Below are 18,401 nucleotides of genomic sequence, written 5' to 3'. Positions count from 1 at the left end.
GTCTTTTATTTCTGAATGATGACTTCAGTATTGGTCATCTTAAAAACATTGTTGAATTTGAATGCTCAAATCCCTGGCTACCGGTGAAACAAACATGGCGGACAAAACATGCCAAGAAGGAGATCGTAAGTAGACGCCCTCATGTGAAATAATGTGTTTTCTTGTTTCGCGCTGGACAAAGCTTTCTCATTTCAGAAGACTCACTTGCAATTATAGTTATTTATGAAATGCGTCTGGACGCGATCAAGGTTTCTGGTGGTTCATGAACACGTTTTAGCTCGCTATCAGTATCAAGCTTGGAATGTGGAGGCAAAAACACTGGAATGATTCAAGCGTGCAAGGTCTTTGAAGCACTTTCGACCCCTGCCAAATGCTCGAATGGGGCTCTGATTTGCGTACATATATTTAGGATTCTCTCTGAATACTACCAGTATGTTTTAGCAGACTATCAGACCCCTCGATTAAAGGAATAGTGTGATATAATCACCCATAGCGAAATCAAACACAGATGTAGGCAGTGGCTGAATGAGGGTCATTTTGAAAACCTTACACTGGCTCAGAGTAACTTTCATAGCAGTTAGCACCCAACGCTGAACATATTTACTATAACAGTGTTGGCAGACAAACATTCACAACATTTAGTTTGTTAAGCTGCACGGAAGATTCTCAGCATGCATCTACTCAAGATGACTCATGAGTACATCATAACATGCACATGGTTTTGAGAATGATTGAATATTGAGATCTGTCGTTTGCATACTTGAGTGGTGTTACTTGAGTGTCACATGGAAGAAAAAAATATATACTGTACTATGATTTTTGTTGCATGTCTGTATCATTATCAAACTGGAGTATTAATTACTAAAAAATGTCAAGAGAAAAAAATTCTAGTTGCCATTTAATATTATACGTTATAATCATTTAATTTTAAAGGTTTGAAATGCATACATGTTACAAAATGGTAAACAGCTCTGGAAAATAACCCATATGGTCAGGAATCTGTCAAGGTGTCCAAATGCAAAAATCCTGTTCTGGATACTTTTATTACTTTGTATTTTATTCTGTTTTTAAATGACTACAATATAAACAATACAGTTATGAAGTATTCCTCATGCAGATTCTATCCATACCAAATTTATGTCTGTCAGTCGTCTGGATGCTGAGAAAATTGACTTTGTTCAAGAAAAAAAGCACCTTTTTGGGCACACAAGGCGTTACGCGAAATGCATGGTACATTCATGGGCATTGAATAACCAAGTTACTGATAAGGGTATCATCTCAATCTAATTTTTAATAGGTCCAGAAATGGATGGAGAAACATATGTTAGATTAATGAAAGTTTGATCTGAACATAGGTTTTGGATTTTGAACGTTCTTTTTTAGCTGGTCAGTACGTTACATTTGGTGTAAATAATCATGAAAAAAGGGAAACTATCTTAAAAAAATGTTTCTGGTCAAACTTACTTAAAAATCATTGCAGAGGAAAGTCATTAGGTAGGATGATTGGTTTTTTTTTTAAATTGAGCGAAAAAGTTGTGTTTGATGTAATTTAATTGTACTTCCAAGTTGAAAATATGCGTTTGGTGTAAATGAAATTGTATCTACTTGCCCAAACAAGTTTTGTCACAGTCTTTAAATAATGCCATAATACACAAAAGTGTGTGTTTTCTTATACCTCAGACACCTGGTAGTTAAACTATGGTCACAGGATTCCTAGTGCTTGCACCTGTTGGCTTGTAGAGAGACTTAAGTGAGGCCATCTGACAAGGGTGTAAATGTAACGTACATACTGAGAATACTTGAAAATGACAATGAATTTGTTTTAGAGACAGAAGATAACTTATGAGTGCTTAAGAACAACCAGCAAGACCAAACCTTTGTTTCAACATGAAAACAAGCACACTGAATGACAAAATTTACCTCAGAAGGACCACTGTTGGGACATTTTGGTGTAAATATAACATACATCACCTTGTTTTTTTTACTGAGACCATATGCAGCACATAATAATGCTAAAAACAGCACATAACAGTCTGTTGAGGGTTTATGAGCTAAATAAAAGAGAAGTTACCCTTGAAATGGACCTGCAGATCTTCGGAGCCTTCTGTATGTTACTTTACACCATCCTTTTGTGTAAAGATGTACACACAACCAAAAAGGCGCAACCATTAATTTAACCCTTTATTTTGACTTGAGACAGGTAGCTTAGAACAAACAAGTTAGAAATACTGTTTAACTGATGTGAGCATAGCCCATTAAATGTAAATTCAGTACCTTGTACTTGCTGTTTGGTGTAAAGTAACGTACAGATCATGGGTAAAATTAACATTTGGTACCATAGTGGAGTACCGACCTGACTATTTTATCGTGAAAAGGATTTGTTATGATTTCTTGTTTGTAACTCAAAAAACTGCAGACCAAAATAGTGTAAAAATATTTAAAGAGGGTGATTTGATAATAATTTCTACACCGCTGACCGTGCTTTTTTCAAATTAATTAATAACCTGATGATTGAGGTTAAGGTTTGCAAAACAAATGACATGAAAATTTACTGGAACCTTTTCTGCACTTCCATAGAGAATTTCATTGTTTTAAAAACAGTGTAAATAGGTAAATGTTGAATTGTAACTTTGATTCTGGGCTTTGGTGTAAAGTAACTAACGGATAAATGATTTTGCTTATATTGAGACAGGAGAAACTTTTTTCAAGTGTTGCTTTAGTACAGATCAACTCTACATTCAGCCATCAAGCCATTGGATAGTGAAACAGTTGCCTAAAGCTGAACCTAAGAAAATGACAGCACCTTGAAATTATGTTATGGTGTAAATGTAACATACAGTCATTTGTGCTTTATCTGCAAATATTTGATAAACCGAACACTTGACTGGAAAATAAAATGCTGGAATTGAAGGACAGGAATACCGAGATGTTTATTCATGTAAATTTAAGGAGGTTTAAAAAAGTCTAAAAATTGTAACACTTTTTGGACTCCTTGACAGATTCTTGGCCATATATATTTAAACGTGCATGTGCATGCGATCTTTCACCTTTACTTTACCCGTTTTGAAGTACTCAATATCTCCCACCCACCTTGTTATCATCCAAGTATTCAACACTGCATCATCTTCAACAATCCACTTGTTTAGAACTACTCCTGTCCTATTCATTCTTGGAATTCCGGCACGCAAAAAATATTACGTCATGTATAATTACGTCATAGACAGACATTGCGTCAAAGGATATTTGTAAACATCGTGCGAGCTAATTATAGAACACCCTGACGAAGGCCACGAGGCCGAAATATTGGTGAAAACGTGAAGGCTTGTTTTGGTTATTTTTTCCTTATTTGTTTGTATATAATTATATATAACTAGATGATTACCCGCTTCGCCGCGTAGCGGCTTCGCCGGGAAGAAGTAGAGCCGAATACCAGGCTGCGTCTGGGACCCGGCTTTGCCGGGTGTACGCCGGCTTCGCCGGCGCACGAAGGAAAGGAGATAAACGCGCAAAACACTGGAGACCTTCTAAAAATAGTAACGTGCAGTGACCTTCTAAAAATAGTAACGTAGTAACGGGAATATGGATTGACGCCACACGGAGGAAGGGAGATAATCGCGGCTGAAAACACTGGAGAAGATAAGGAAGAGTTACTGGTAGTGGATCCAGTCCAGACCCAAAAAAAATAAATCGGTTCAGCGCGCACAGCGCTGCGCGCTCAGAGCACGTGTTTAAATATCTCATCGACCAGGTTGTGTCCAGGGTGTACCTGAATATGATCACCAAATTTGAAACAGATCCAGCGAGAACCTTGGCCGCGCACAGACACACAGACAGACAGACACACAGACACACAGACACTAGTCGTATATATATATAGATACTAGAGGAATACCCGGCTTCGCCGGGGTGAATCGCGAGACAGAGAGCGTGGCGGTTCACCACAATCACCTTTGAAGGCGAAGTCCTGTCAAACGGGATTGAGAATTTTAGAGCTTATTTCTAAGCCCTATATTATCTGTTATGGCTTCTCAAATGCCAGAACATACAGACAGACAAAAGTCGCCAGACCCCATCACAAACAGAACTCTACAATCCACAGGTGTTGCCTCCACACACACACACACTCACACATAGACACAGACACAGAAGCCGTATATATCTATCTATATAGAGATAGATGACAGTGGATTTTTCGATAAATAGATTCGACCTTTGCACTTTTACAGTGAGGACAACTTACGGGTACATGCAAGGAAAGCCCACAACTTCTAAGGCGAACAACTCTGCAGAGTCTGCTGTGAAGGGCGACGGTAGTCTCCCTGTCACACTCGACCCCCTTTGAATGAACTTAGGTCCCTCCCAGGTGGAATGGGAACAGCACGAAAATGATTCAGTGGCCTGAACATTTCATGTCGAGTCCCATCGCTGTCGACGACGCCAAATGTAACCGAGTGCCAAAACACCACAATCACCTTTGAAGGCGAAGTCCACTCAAACGGGATTGAGAATAACTGTTATGGCTTCTCGAAGGAAGGCCTGAACATACAGACACACCAAAGCCGCTAGACCACATCACAAACAGAACTCTACAATCCACAGGTGTTGCCCACACACACACACAAACAGAGAAGCCGTATATATATATGTATATCTATATCTATAAATATATAGAGATAGATGACAGTGTATTTTTCGCGTGGCTATAAATTGATTCGACCTTTTCACTTTTACAGTAAGGACAACTTACGGGTGCAATCGTGACATTCTAAAAATAGTAACGTAGTAACGGGAATATGGATTGACGCCACACGAAGGAAGGGAGATAAACGCTGAAAACACTGGAGAAGATAAGGAAGAGTTACTGGGAATGGATCCAGAGAAAAACCAAAATCGGTTCAGCGCTGCGCGCTGAGAGCACGTGTTGAAATATCTCATCGATGAGGTTGTGTCCGGGGTGTAGCTGAATACGGTCTCCAAATTTGAAAAAGATCCACCGAGAACTTTGGCCGTGCATCGCGGACACACACACACACACACACACACACACACACACACACACACACACACACACACACACACACACACACACACACACACACACACACACAGACAGACAGACAGACAGACAGACAGACACAAGTCGTATATATATATAGATACACTGCAAGTGGAACTTCAATAAAAGGCCACAACCTTTTTGTTTCAGCTGCGGCACAGGTCAACTGATGCTGAGAGGAGATCCGCTTTCGATGAGTTGATCACTGCTGAAGTTTACAAACATGGAAGAAGAAGAAACTCAAGCAGAAAAAGATGCAAACTCAACGCGAAACTTGGAAGAAATGCGCCTGAAGCGACTGGCTTACTTTCAGGGTCCACAGACTGGAACGGGCCAAGCTACAACGAATTCGGACAGAGCCAGCAATTTTCAAGCTGACAGTAAGGGAACAAATTCACAGAAAGAAGGCAAGCAAAAACCTATTGTGAAGACTTCTGAATTTCGCATGTCAGTGAACACTGAAAAAGAGGAAGTCGGCAAAAGGAAGAATAACCAAAGTGTCAGCTACACCAAGATCTCACTGGATTCCCAACCAACTGGCAGTGTGGATGCGTCAAAAGGGAAAAGAAGAAGTAGTTCTTCAAGCATATCGGACAGCGATCTAAGGGCTCTTGTGACGCCAACCCGACCTGCCGTCAGCGTTAAGCCTTCTGTTTCTAGTAACATCCCTCAGTATTCGAAAAATCATGAGTCCAGTTTCAACCGAGGCAGGGGGGTGAGCAACGAAAACATTTGGCCATCTGAAAAAAGTCAGCGAGTTGTGAGGAATTCTGGGGACAGTGAGGTAGAGAATTTGTTCAGCAACAGAAAGTGGGTCTCAGGCAATGAAATCCCTCCCTTGTCTCTCAAAGAATCTGTTGACATTGATTCGGTTTCGGTTTTCAAAAGCAATGCTGATTTTGACAACTTAGGCCTGTCCACGCATCGACCTGAGAGCGAGACCAAAAGCAATGTTTTTGACTTTGCTGACAGGAAAAAAGCGCCCAGACAGCGTTCTGTTTCCTCAGAGAGCTTGCTACTGGGCGCCAAAGCAGAGGACATGAGAAATCTGCTTGGGGAGAGGAAATACAGAGAGTTTGTGGAGAAATCAGAACGGGAGCTGAACCAGTTACACAAACTGGTGGAGGAGTCCCCTTCTCCACTGCAGTGGAAAAGTGGAAGCTCTTCAGAAAGGTCAAGCAGAATCGATGGACCAGCCAGGAGGAATACCCCCACCCCTCCCCTTAATCCACCCTGCCCACAACCTGCAGGGACTAGCAACCGTGGGCCTTCCCCTAGGCGACGACTGAGAAGCAGCTCACCACAGATGGTTTCGAAAACCTTGCAAGATATCGCAAGGACGAAAGAAGTCAGGGAAAGCAATAGTGCCAGAAATTACGAACAGGTGGTTGTCCCTCACAATGTGACTTTTTCGGCTGATGAGATATACCGCCAAGCCTATGGGCCAGGAAACGGTGGAAGCAATGACGTGCGGAAAAGCTCAATCAGCTCAGTGAGTTCCAGTTACCAGGACCCAAGTACAGCTTTCTGGAATACAGTCACACCCAGGCAGATGGTGGGAAGTATGTCACCGTCCACCCCCCATGGTGTCCCCATGTACCAGCAGCCACACTTCATGCCAGTGAACGTCTCAGGCATCCCTGTCCACACACAACCACCACCTCAGCCTGTGTACGCAGCAAGTCCAACCAGCAGTGGAGCGTATTTCTACCCCCAGTGCGGTGTGCCCATGATGAACATGGCAGGAGGAGGAGGAGGAGGGGGGCAGTTTGCGTACCCCAGACAGCAGAACATTTACATGGGCGTGCCTCCCGGAACCCCACCCCAGTCCCCAGACTCCTACCCCTACCACCATCATGGTCACCCCCTGTCGCAAAACATGCCTCACGCTCCGGGCACACCTGCCTACAACCCAGCAGGCATGTCTTGGCAGTACGCACCTGGACAGTTTGTTGCCACTCCTCACCCACCTGCTGAGCATGCTGAAGCTGTACGGCACCACCATGAGCAAAGGTGAGTCAAGTACTTTTAAGTTGCCCAAACAAAATGTTCATTTAAATCATGTATTTTGTGTGGTGTTTATGTATGCAAGTCCAACTTCAATTATAGAGTGGAATATTCAAGTGAATTATGGAATGAGAGCATATGATGTTAATGGCTGTATTTGTTTTGATAGAAGTCAGAGTAAAAAAAACAAGAGTAAGACATCGAATAAGAAGGCTACTGGAATCACAAATGTCTATGAGAGTGAAGAAACATTTTTGGCATGTCAGGACACACACACACACACACACACACACACGCACGCACGCACACACACACACACACACACACACACATACACATACACACACACACACACACACACACACACACACACAAACACACAGCTTCTGTCATGTGGATTGCCCACAGTTGTTTGGCCATGAATTCCTAACGGGTGTTCTTATTGCTTTCAGGCGTCATGTTCAAGAAAACCAGGCCCACAACAACGTTCACGCTCCAGGCAGTGAATTCTCTGCCACGTCCATTGAACGATACTTTGCCTCCCTAGGAATGTCCCCGCCCCCCAACTACCCCCCACCCTCGTACAATGTCCACCAGCCCCCTCCTACCCACCACCCCCCTCCTTCCCACCACCACCCTCCCTTACACCACCACCCTCCACCCAACCAGCCCCCTCCCTCCAGCCACCCTCCACAGCAACATAGATACCAAGAGAGCAATCGGCAGAGCGCAGATGTTCAACAGTCCTATGACTCCTCGTACAGAAACTCTGCGGATATGGACGACGATGATGACATGACAACAGTGACGCGTACTAGCATAGCCACGGGAACTAGCATTGTTGCCGGTGGCATCACAGAGAGAATGGAGCAGCTGGGCGTCGATCCGCAGTTCCTGAACAACCTGAAGCAGCGTACGGAGAATTTGATTGCCGACGAGGAGGCCCTTGACGCTATACGGAACAAGGTTCGAGTCTGCCCGGAGTGCCAGGCAGTGAACAAGGAATACATGACGTGGTGCCTGCAGTGTGGGGGAGTTCTTATTGGCGTAGACCCAATCCCCATGAAAGACTTGAAGAAAAAGAGCAAGGAGAAGAAAAGTGGAAATGCCGACTCTTCTTCCAGGCACAAGAAATCTCACTCTCGCACTCGTTCGGGTGATGGTGAGAGGATCCCCATATCAGTTCAGCATTACGACGGTGAACCGACGGACGAGCCTTTGCTTGAGTACGAAGAGAAAGTGGAGATCATCTATGAGGATGTTCCGACCAAACAGCCGTATAAGGATTTATCCTCAAAAGAACGTTCAGTGAAGGATGGTGCCATGAAGAAACACCAGAGGGCCTCATCTTCTAAAGAGACTCCAGTGAGGGACTTAACTGGTACAAAGAAGCACCAGCCGGATTATGTATTGAAAGAGCTTTCAGTGGAGGATGTTGAAGATTCAAGGGATACCTTCAGAAGTTTCTTCTCTGAAGAGCATGTCATGGATAACGTTGATGACACTACCAGAAATTTGTTCTCGAAAGAGTTTGTAGTGGAGGATGTTTTGGGCTTAAAAGAGTCTCCCGAATCAGGTCGAGGAGCCTCAGAAAACAGTTCCCCAGCAAGACGCAAAATGAGCCGAGAAGTGTCATCAGAAGATGTCGCAGACCTGTCCCAGAGTAATCTGGAGGTGACAGAAAACAAGGACAGTGGTCGACCGTCGAGCGGGGAAGACACCAGAAAGCCCCAGCTGCATGCTCAGTTGGTTCCGGATAACGGTCCTCGGCGAAGCAACAAGGAGATCAGCGACATCTGCGAGGTCATCAATGACCCCATCATCCGAGGTTTCATCAAGAACTACCTCGAGAAGAAATCTGACGATACAACTCCAGAGTTCAGCCGTGTCGGTGAGCCTTACAAAGAGAGCTCTGTGCAGGAAAGTGGGGCAGGGACGCGTACAACCCCTGGCAAGCACAACACTGTGTCCATGCCTGCTGCGTCAGGTCATGTAACTAGAGTGAAGAGTGCAACGTCAAAGTCGGCAGCTTTGAAAAGTGCTCCGCCTGCCAAGAAGTCGGACACTCCCAAGAAGAAGAAGAAAGCTGTGAAGAAGGGACATGAAGCCATTGACGTGGAGATATTTGGGATGGAAGAAGCCAGGCTGTGTAGAAGCTCTAGATCAGGAGCCAACCTTGTGCCAAAATTGAACCTCGTTAACACCAGTGATGAAGATGACTCTTCGGAACAGACGGACTCTTTGCAAGGAGGTCCAAGCCTCACCCAGGGTCCAGTCTCTGATGCTAGCACTACTTTGGAAGACTTGGCGCCAGTTAACTATGACAAAGAAATGAAAGTAATGACAGCTGGCTTGATCGCGGGGAAAGGCACAAACAATGTTTCAAACCCACCGCCACAAAATCATACTTTAAGCCCGTCACATAACCGGAATGAAGAAAGGGCCAACAGTAATTTCCAGTTTCTTCAGCAGCTGGTAGAAGCGGACACACCGAAAGCTTCCCCTCCTCAGCAACAAAAGAAGCGGATAAACCAAGCTCGTCCAACAGTACCTCAAGGCCGGCCTAGTCCAACCAGCAAAGTGCGCGCTTCCATTGACGCCCCGCCTCCAAACCGACGCTGGATGCGTTCCAGCACTGCGTGGTCTTCTTACAACCCTCGAGAGCTTCGCACACGATCGTCCTGTAACTTTCAACAGCGTGGAGGAGCTGTTCGACAATCTGCTGCGATCGTTCAAGCCAGCCAAAGCACAGACAACTTGGCGGACCTGAACCGGCAAGAAATGCCTCCCAGCCAGAGGCCACGCCCAGCCAGTGCTGACCTTAGTCACAGGTAAGGGGAAAGTGTTTGGTAGAGCAGTAATTCTGTGGTTGTTTCCGTGATGATGGCGTTCTTTCTTACGAACAGTAACACTTCCAGCAGACCTGGATGATCTGAACTAAGTCAGTAAGTGACATGTCAATTCATGGTCTGAGGTGCCCACATATAAACAAAAACCCAAGCTTACACTGGTCAAACTTTAATTTAAAGCCTGAAAAAGCGTGCTTACAGTATTGTCTTACAACATTGGCAAAGCATTACCTTCAAGATAAACGAGGTGGGTATTCAAAGACCTTTTATTTAAGATAAACAAGCCCTGTGCCTTTTCAAAGACCTTTTTCGAGGTGCGTTTTCAAAGACCTTTTAATTTTATTTTCTTCAAAACATCTTCAAGATAAACGAGGTGGGTGTTCAAAGACCTTTTATTTAAGATAAACGAGGTACGTTTTCAAAGACCTTTTACGAGGAGCGTTTTCAAAGACCTTTCATTTTCTTCTTTAAAAACAGAAAGTATATCTTCATTGAAAGTAATATTTGTAAAACTCAAATCCTGCCCATTACAGGCGAGGGGCAAACAGAGGCCGTCCCAGCAGTGGTGGTCGCGGCGGACGACCGTACAGCGCAGGGCATTTTGTCCCACCTCAGTCACGCCAGCAAATTGAGCCAGCCAGGTCTGCCGCTGCAGGAGACCATGTCCAAGTTCCACAGCAAAGACAGGGAGGCTCAGAAAGTAACAGCAATGGCAACATGGAGTCACCACGTTCTCCCAACACAGACATCGAGGGTCGCCCCATTCACCGCTTGACCGTCCAGGAAAACACACTTCCTCTGATCCCTGCGGGGCCCAGCACGGCTCTGAAAATTTACGACCGATGTTTTGAAGTTGTAAGAATTTGTTTTTTGTTGTTTCGTTGTTGTTTTTTTTCTGTAGCTTTCTATGGTTTCTTTCCTGTGTGGTCTGTCTGTTCTGATGTGCTTTTGTTTTGCTGTTTAAAAAAAAATTCAAATCACAATCCATAGTGCACAGAAAACACAGTTAATGAACTAGTGATGTCATTTGGAATCTCTCTCCAGCAGTGGCTTCTTATTGCAGAACAAGTGTTGTGATGGTGAAAAGAGACAGGGATAAAATTGTTTGCCATTTGGATTTCTTGGATGTGAGTTGATTTGTCTGGTTATTGTTGCACAAAAATCAGATGTGGATCAGATTTGAGCCATCAGCCAAACAACCACCAAGCCAAGAACAGGTTTCTTTCTTCAACTGTACAGTTTAGGAAGTGGAGGAAGAGTTTAAATCTGAGCTGAGTTCAAACAGATAAAATTGTACAAGTGTATTTTTTTTATTATAACTTTTTTCTTTATGAGACGCCATGAGAGTTTGTTTATCCTTTGATCGTACCAGACCCCCCGAGATGAACTGGAAGGTCAGGACTCCAAGTGGTTGTTTCTGCCTGATGAGCTGTGGCTGCATGTCTTCAGCTTTCTGCCTCAGCTTGACCTCTTCCATGTGACCTTGAGCTGCAAACAGCTGCACTGCATTGCCCTTGACCCCAACTTGTGTGAGTTTATACACTGGTTGAAGAGAGTCTGACTGTTGACTTAGTGGTGTGTGTTTGTGAGTGTGTTTGCTTAATTACTTGTCAGATTAGTGTTACTCCAACTGTTTGCTGTTTGAGAAAGGCAACTTTTTCTCTCTCTCTCTCTTTGTCTCGCTCTCTCTCTCTCTCTCTCTCTCTCTCTCTCTCTCTCTCTCTCTCTCTCTCTCTCTCTCTCTCTCTCTCTCTCTCTCTCTCTCTCTCTCTGTGGCTCTCTTTCTCTCTCCCTCTCTCTCTCTCTCTGTCTGTGGCTTTCTCTCTCTCTCTCTCTCTCTCTCTCTCTCTCTCTCTCTCTCTCTCTCTCTCTCTCTCTCTCTCTCTCTCTCTCTCTCTCTCTCTCTGATACACACAGACAAACACACGTACACACATCCCACCCCGCCCAGTCCCCTTCCACTCTGTCCTTCCTTCATTCCACTTCTTTTACTCTTTCTCTTTCTCTTCAGTCTGCAGTTGTTCATTCTGTGTATTCTTCATTCATATTTGTTTGTTCTATGTATTTATGATGTCTAGTTTGTTTATATATACAAGACATGGCTTATTGCATTCAACCTCTTATTCTCATAAAATGAAGAACTGTCAGTCAGTCACCTTTTTTTTCTGAAAATAAATGTTGTTACATACAATCACTGATTTTGATGAACCTTTCTCTAATTTCTTGTTCTTTCCTTACAGGGAAACGTGTGACAGTGAGGAAGAAACCCATGAGTAACGAATGGCTCTCAGAGATAGCAAAACGCCATCCTGTTTCCATGGCAATGATTCAGTGCCATGGAGACAACGTTTCGGAGAACACTCTGCGAGATTTTTTCAAGGAGATAGCTCCCAAAGTGGAGGTAAAATTCTTCCTGTTTTAAATGTGTCATGATTGTTTTAACAAAATGTATTTGGTGCTTGTCATTGTGCTTTTTAGTTTGGGACTTTGTTTTTGTCTCGCAGCGAATAAGTTCTGTGTTCCAGAGAGTGTTGAAGTAGGGAAGGGGTGGGGGTGGGGTCTATAGAGGAGTAAACTGGTCTTTGCAGACAACGCTGCAGTATGCTTTGGGGTACACTGGAACCTCCCTTTTAAGAACTCCACAAATCTGAGAATATCAACCCCAAAAATCTGAGAAAATCAACTCTTCATATGGAGCTAGGGAGTCTTACAATGGAGGTTTATTTACAGAGGTTTTGAAGAAAAAATCTGGAGAATAAAAATGACAAAAAACTGAAAAGGTTGAGTAAATAAACTTGTGTTTTTATCAAAAGGAGCTGAACTTCAGTCGATGCAGCAAAGGGAAGCTGATAGGTGATGAAATTTTGTTACACGCTTCCACTCACTGTCGTCACCTGACGCATGTTGACGCCAGCTGGTGTCATGTCACTGACGTCGGTCTGACTGCCCTGGCTGGCTGCTGTCATAGGTAAGAACGAGTTTGCTGGCCAGATTTTTTATCCTTTGTAAAAACTGACTTATGTAGTGAGCAGAAATATTGTCACTGTCAGCTGCAGGCATGGATATGTGTCAGCAAACAGAGACGGAGAGGAGTAATATTACCAGCTATTGTGTTTTCAGCGTAGCAGTAGGGCCCGATATTTAGACGAGACAAGTATAATGCCGACGAGTCGAAGACGAGTCGCATTATACTTGTTCGAGTCTAAATATCGGACCCTATTGCTACGATGAAAACACAATAGCGTTTATATAGCTATTCTGACATTAAATTCTGTGTTAAAATCATGTTTTTGTCAGCAACAAGTACCAGAATGGTCCATGTCGCTGATTGCAGACGACGGTTCCCTTTCCGCATGAAGCCACGGAAATAACCGAACATTGAAAAACCCACGGACATGTATTACGGAGAAAACTCGAGATAACCGGATGTTTAGCATTACGTCAATATGCTAGGAAATCATATGACGTCATGACGTATCATGCTTGCCTACGTATATTGTATGTTCGAAAGTCTGACTTCTGTTGGGAATTCGCGTGGTGAAGACTGCGGTAAATCTGTAGATGATAAGAGAACAAGGATTGTCTCAGAAGAAACGACTAAATGTTTCAGACCGGTAACTTCATTTCAACATTGCACTATACAATGGACGTTCTATGTGACAGGAGAGTTTGCTGATTTTGTGTTAAACATTGGAGAGATCGTCTGCTAGAATCAGAGATAGGTCGCTTCAGATTGCAGCTTCTGGAAATTTGCAAGGTTTGTTGCCTGTTAAAGAACTGGATTTTACACGTAATGTATGTCATGTACAGTAAGCAACAACAAAAACACACACAAAGCAAATGGCATCGTCTGTCGACTAGTCACAGAAACAAACCTGGCGAGGTATGCGTGTACTTTATACACGTGGAAGAAACCGGAACCATGCGTCTTTGTTATCGACTATATGCTTTTGGATATTGAGTAAAATGGCCGACTTCTGCCGCATTATGCTTTGATGGTCGGAAGAGACCATCCAATCACAGCCCCCGAATTCCCCCACGTGTTCATCAGAATAGCTATATATAGTTATGTGAACGTTTCTGCTGTCTTTTGGTTCTGAAAGATATGATTTCTTTGAATTTGAGTCTTGATTTCACATTTTTGCTTTAAATGTTACTCTTTATATTTACAAATTACCAATGATGTGAAGGCTGCCATATAGAATAATCACTTTTTGACTTGCTAGTCAGTTCAGAAGGTTATTGTTCAGTGTTCTTTCACTCTTCTCGTTTCAGGCTGGAATCTCTGTGTTTGAATGGATGTCAGCAGATTTCGGATGAAAGCCTGAAAGCTGTGGTAGAGAAACATGGTGCAAGGTATGAAATTATGACTATTGTCGCTTTTTTCTGCCAGTCCCTCAGTCTCTCTGTTTGTCAATATGTTAATCCATTGGTCTGTCTGTCTCTCTGTCTGTATGTGATTGCTTCAATCAATCAATATGAGGCTTATATCGCGCGTATTCCGTGGGTACAGTTCTAAGCGCAGGGATTTTTGTTTTTATTTTAATTTTTTTATTTTATGCAATTTATATCGCGCACATATTCAAGGCGCAGGGATTTATTTATGCCGTGTGAGATGGAATTTTTTTACACAATACATCACGCATTCACATCGGCCAGCAGATCGCAGCCATTTCGGCGCATATCCTACTTTTCACGGCCTATTATTCCAAGTCACACGGGTATTTTGGTGGACATTTTTTATCTATGCCTATACAATTTTGCCAGGAAAGACCCTTTTGTCAATCGTGGGATCTTTAACGTGCACACCCCAATGTAGTGTACACGAAGGGACCTCGGTTTTTCGTCTCATCCGCTTGTGCCCATCTGTCTGACTGTTTGTTTAGCATTCTGTCCATATTTGTTTTTGTATACCATTATTTCTGTGATGTATTCCCTTCATTCCTTAATTTGTAAACTCAGAGGCAAAAGAAACGCAAATGCTGCAATGAAGATGGGTTACACATGAATTTTAATGTCGAATTAATTATTTCGGGTTAACAATAACAAGGAAACGAATTGACCAATACAAAAACCAGACGGAAAAGTGTATTGGGATGAGAGCATGACGTGCCATGTTCCACTGAACACTGTTTGAAGACTGTTGAAAGTCAATAGCGTGTTGCTCCTCCCTGGGCGTTGATGACTGTGGCGCACCTCCAGTACATGGAGAGGACGAGGTGATTAATTTTCTGCTGAGGGACCTGAGCCCACACCTGGGTCACGGCAGCACGCGGTTCTGCTGCTGTGCGGGGTCTCCGGGCAAGGGCATTAATCCTTCTTTGCATGATGTCCCAAAAGTGTTCGATTGGGTTGAGATCGGGAATCGAGCAGGATGAGGCAGAAGGTTTACGCTGTTGTGACGCAGGAAGTTCTGGGTAGAACGTGCAGTATGGGGACGGGCATTGTCTTGCTGGAACAGGCAGTTCCGGTGCCTCTGGACTAATGGAACCACATAGGGACGCAGGACTTGATTGATATAGCGGTCTGCATTGACACCATTCCCACGACCTTGGCCGACGTTCTGAAAGACAACAGGCCCCACTCACTGATTGACACCAATGGCGCCCCATATCATGACGCTGGCACCTCCCCATAGATCATGTTGCAGGATGTTATTGTTAGCAAACCGCTGTCCAGGTCTTCGCCAGATCCGGACACGCCCATCGCCAGGTTCCAGGCAAAAGCGCTTCTCGTCCGAAAAAAGAACCCTCCACCAGTCCCGATGGCGCCAGTGGGCATGCTGCTGGGCCCAGGCCAGACGATCCAGGCGATGCTGAGCTGTCAAGACAGGACGTCGAGCAGGACGCCGATTTACCAGGTTCTGCCCACCAAGCCGTCGGCGTACAATTCTGGCACTGACGGGTTGTCCGTGCACCCCGAATGTGTTACGGGCTGTGTTGGCGGCAGTTTCGAATGCATCTCGCTGGTGTTGATGGACAAGATGGCGATCTTGTCAGGCTGTTGTTACCCGGGGTCTGCCACGTCCTGGTAAGTCGCAGGTACTGTTAGTGGCATGAAAACGTTGCTGCAGGCGATAAACCGTGGTGACATTTACTCCAAATGCCCTAGCAACTTGCTGAACTGATTGTCCGGCATCAAGTCTCCCGATCGCCTGTTGGCGCTGATCTAGTGATAGTCTCGGCATCGCGCCTGTGTCGCAGAAATGAATGTTGTAACAGTTTTGTGAGTACGGTACAGCTTGCCTGAATACTCTGAACACGAAAAGCTGCTTTTCCACATTTTGCACGTGCTGAAAGTTGTCCCCATGACGGTTTGGGATCCCCGTCAACAAGACCTCGCGTGTGACCCAGATAACGGCAAACACGGTTCTGACAAGATAAGACCGCTAAAACAACACGTGCAGAACATACTAGTACAGTGGAACCCCTCACAACGACCCCCCTCTCTAAGGACTACCCCGCCACAACGACCCTTTTTTTTTTAACCGATGTGTTTCCTTATATAGTTGTCACCAGTGTAGCGACCACCCCGCTCTAATGTCTAAGGACCGACCTAACAGCTTGTGTAACGACTTTGTCAGACAAAGCCAAGACTCAGTCAGCGTAACGCATCACTGACAAACAAAGGCACTAATTAACCGCTGAGAGGTGTGATGGTTGGGTGGGCTGAGTAAACATCACAAACCAATCATCGAGAAAACAAACTCACGTGACCAACACACACACCGTTCAATTCAGTCAGAACAGACAGTCTTTGGACAGAAGAGCAGTGGAGATCGACATGGCGTCTACAAAGAAAAGAAAATATTTAACTCTCGAAAATCGAGTGAATGTTGTGAACAGACACAAAAAGGGAGAAACTGCCATCGCAAAAAGTCTTGATGTTGGAAAATCGCAAATTCAAAGAATTATCCAACTCCAAGAAAACATTCTGAAAAAGGGGGGGAAGTGGTGACAAGGCAGTGAACGCACTCACCATGCACTGACATCAGGTGTGCAGATGCTTTGTGAGAATAAGCGTTGAAAACCAGTTTGAATAAAAAACCAGCAGATAGAGCCGCATGTCATAATCATTCTTCTTGTCTGGCTTTATTGACTGCATGCCGATCTTGTGGCAGTGACTTTTCACTCTTCAGTCGGACTGTACACAAACCGCTCTCACTCTCCCTCACTGACTACCCTAAGCCCTGACAACTGATCCTTGGAAATTGTTTGGAAGAGTACACCTCTCTATTTCTCTCCAATGCTCTTCCTGCTGACTTCAGTGACACGGACATCCCACTGAGTTTAGCCAGCTACCCCCCCCCCCCTCTCTCTCTCTCTCTCTCTCTCCCCCCAGCCATGTACTGTTTGGTGCTGTGGCCAGAGAGGTGTCACCGGCTAATTGAGGCCAGCTGCACTGTTCACTCAGAGCAAAACTAGTTGACTGTGTCTTACTTTTGACAAAGCAACACAACTGAAGGGTTCACAGATTAGGTAACCGACTCACTGGTCAAGGCTGCAGGGAAACAGAGTATCTTGTCAATGAAAGAGGTTACACACAGATACGCGATGCTGAGAACGGTGGCCGATTTTTCACTCTCTTTCTCGGAGGGCCTTCATCATTGCAGGGACTGCTGTAAAGAAATGCTTGCTCAGAAACTAACTCTTTTTGCATTGAAACATGCACCAGAACTGGTGGACACCATCGACAATGTCAAACATGAAATCGAAGCAGTTTGCTTGAGGAAACGGTCGTCAGCAACTCAAACTTCTCTGTTTTCTTTTTTTAAGAAAATCTGAGGTGACTTTCTTTGTGGCCCCGGGCGCCCCCTCCCTCTGTAAGGACCCCCCTCCATAAGGACCGATTTTTGTCAACATTTTCAAGGTCGCTAGAGAGGGGTTCCACTGTATCATGATTTTCTTTTTATTTCAAGTCCATACAGGTTTAATTAACGCATCCTTTATTTGCGTTTCTTTTGCCTCCGAGTTTATTTTGTTTTCCTTTGTCTGTCCAGTAAACAAACAAAAACAAAACCCCTTACTTTTTCAATGTCCTTACTGTTTACCAAGAACAAAACAAACAAAAAACAAGAAAGGTTGGCTATTGCAAGATGGTAAAGAATGATTAATCGTATTCATGTTAATAATCATATTGCTTTTTATTTTTGTTGTTCGCTTTTTGGTTGTGAACATTTTTAGAGTGTTTGTAGTCTGCATTCATCTTTACGATCGTTATTGTTTCAGCCTGAGGGTACTGGAGCTGTTTGGTTGCTTCAGTCTGACCCCCATCAGTTTCCGTCACCTGGCAGAGCACTGTACCTTTTTGCTGACGCTCAACATGGGCCAGTGTTACAAGGTAGGTAAATAGGATGTATGGGGAGAGGAGGGGAGGGGGGGGGTGTCGGAGTAGGAGACAGGGCAGTAGCTTCTTCTTCGTCTTCTTCTTTTTTTTTTTTCTTCATCTTCTGCTGCATTCATGGGTTGAAACTCCCACATACACTCATG

General features: G+C 44.2%; 1 protein-coding gene across 1 annotated transcript in view; it reads left to right on the top strand.

Annotated features, from left to right (window-relative positions):
* Window positions 1-82: 82 nt before the first annotated feature.
* LOC138970205 (uncharacterized) overlaps window positions 83-18,401 on the top strand; it is a 23,430-nt gene continuing 5,111 nt past the window's right edge. The window contains exons 1-9 of the mRNA XM_070342699.1: window positions 83-125; window positions 5,207-7,069; window positions 7,516-9,894; window positions 10,446-10,767; window positions 11,285-11,441; window positions 12,153-12,313; window positions 12,726-12,880; window positions 14,188-14,268; window positions 18,141-18,252. Of these exons, the coding sequence (XP_070198800.1) occupies window positions 5,280-7,069; window positions 7,516-9,894; window positions 10,446-10,767; window positions 11,285-11,441; window positions 12,153-12,313; window positions 12,726-12,880; window positions 14,188-14,268; window positions 18,141-18,252 (5,157 nt within the window). The 5' untranslated portion in view covers window positions 83-125; window positions 5,207-5,279. The remainder of the gene's footprint in view (window positions 126-5,206; window positions 7,070-7,515; window positions 9,895-10,445; window positions 10,768-11,284; window positions 11,442-12,152; window positions 12,314-12,725; window positions 12,881-14,187; window positions 14,269-18,140; window positions 18,253-18,401) is intronic.

This window comes from Littorina saxatilis, linkage group LG7 (genome assembly GCF_037325665.1).
Source record: "Littorina saxatilis isolate snail1 linkage group LG7, US_GU_Lsax_2.0, whole genome shotgun sequence".
NCBI classification, from domain to species: Eukaryota; Metazoa; Mollusca; class Gastropoda; order Littorinimorpha; family Littorinidae; genus Littorina; species Littorina saxatilis.
The sequence above is the reverse complement of the archived record's forward strand: the minus strand, read 5'-3'. Positions and strand labels throughout refer to the sequence as shown.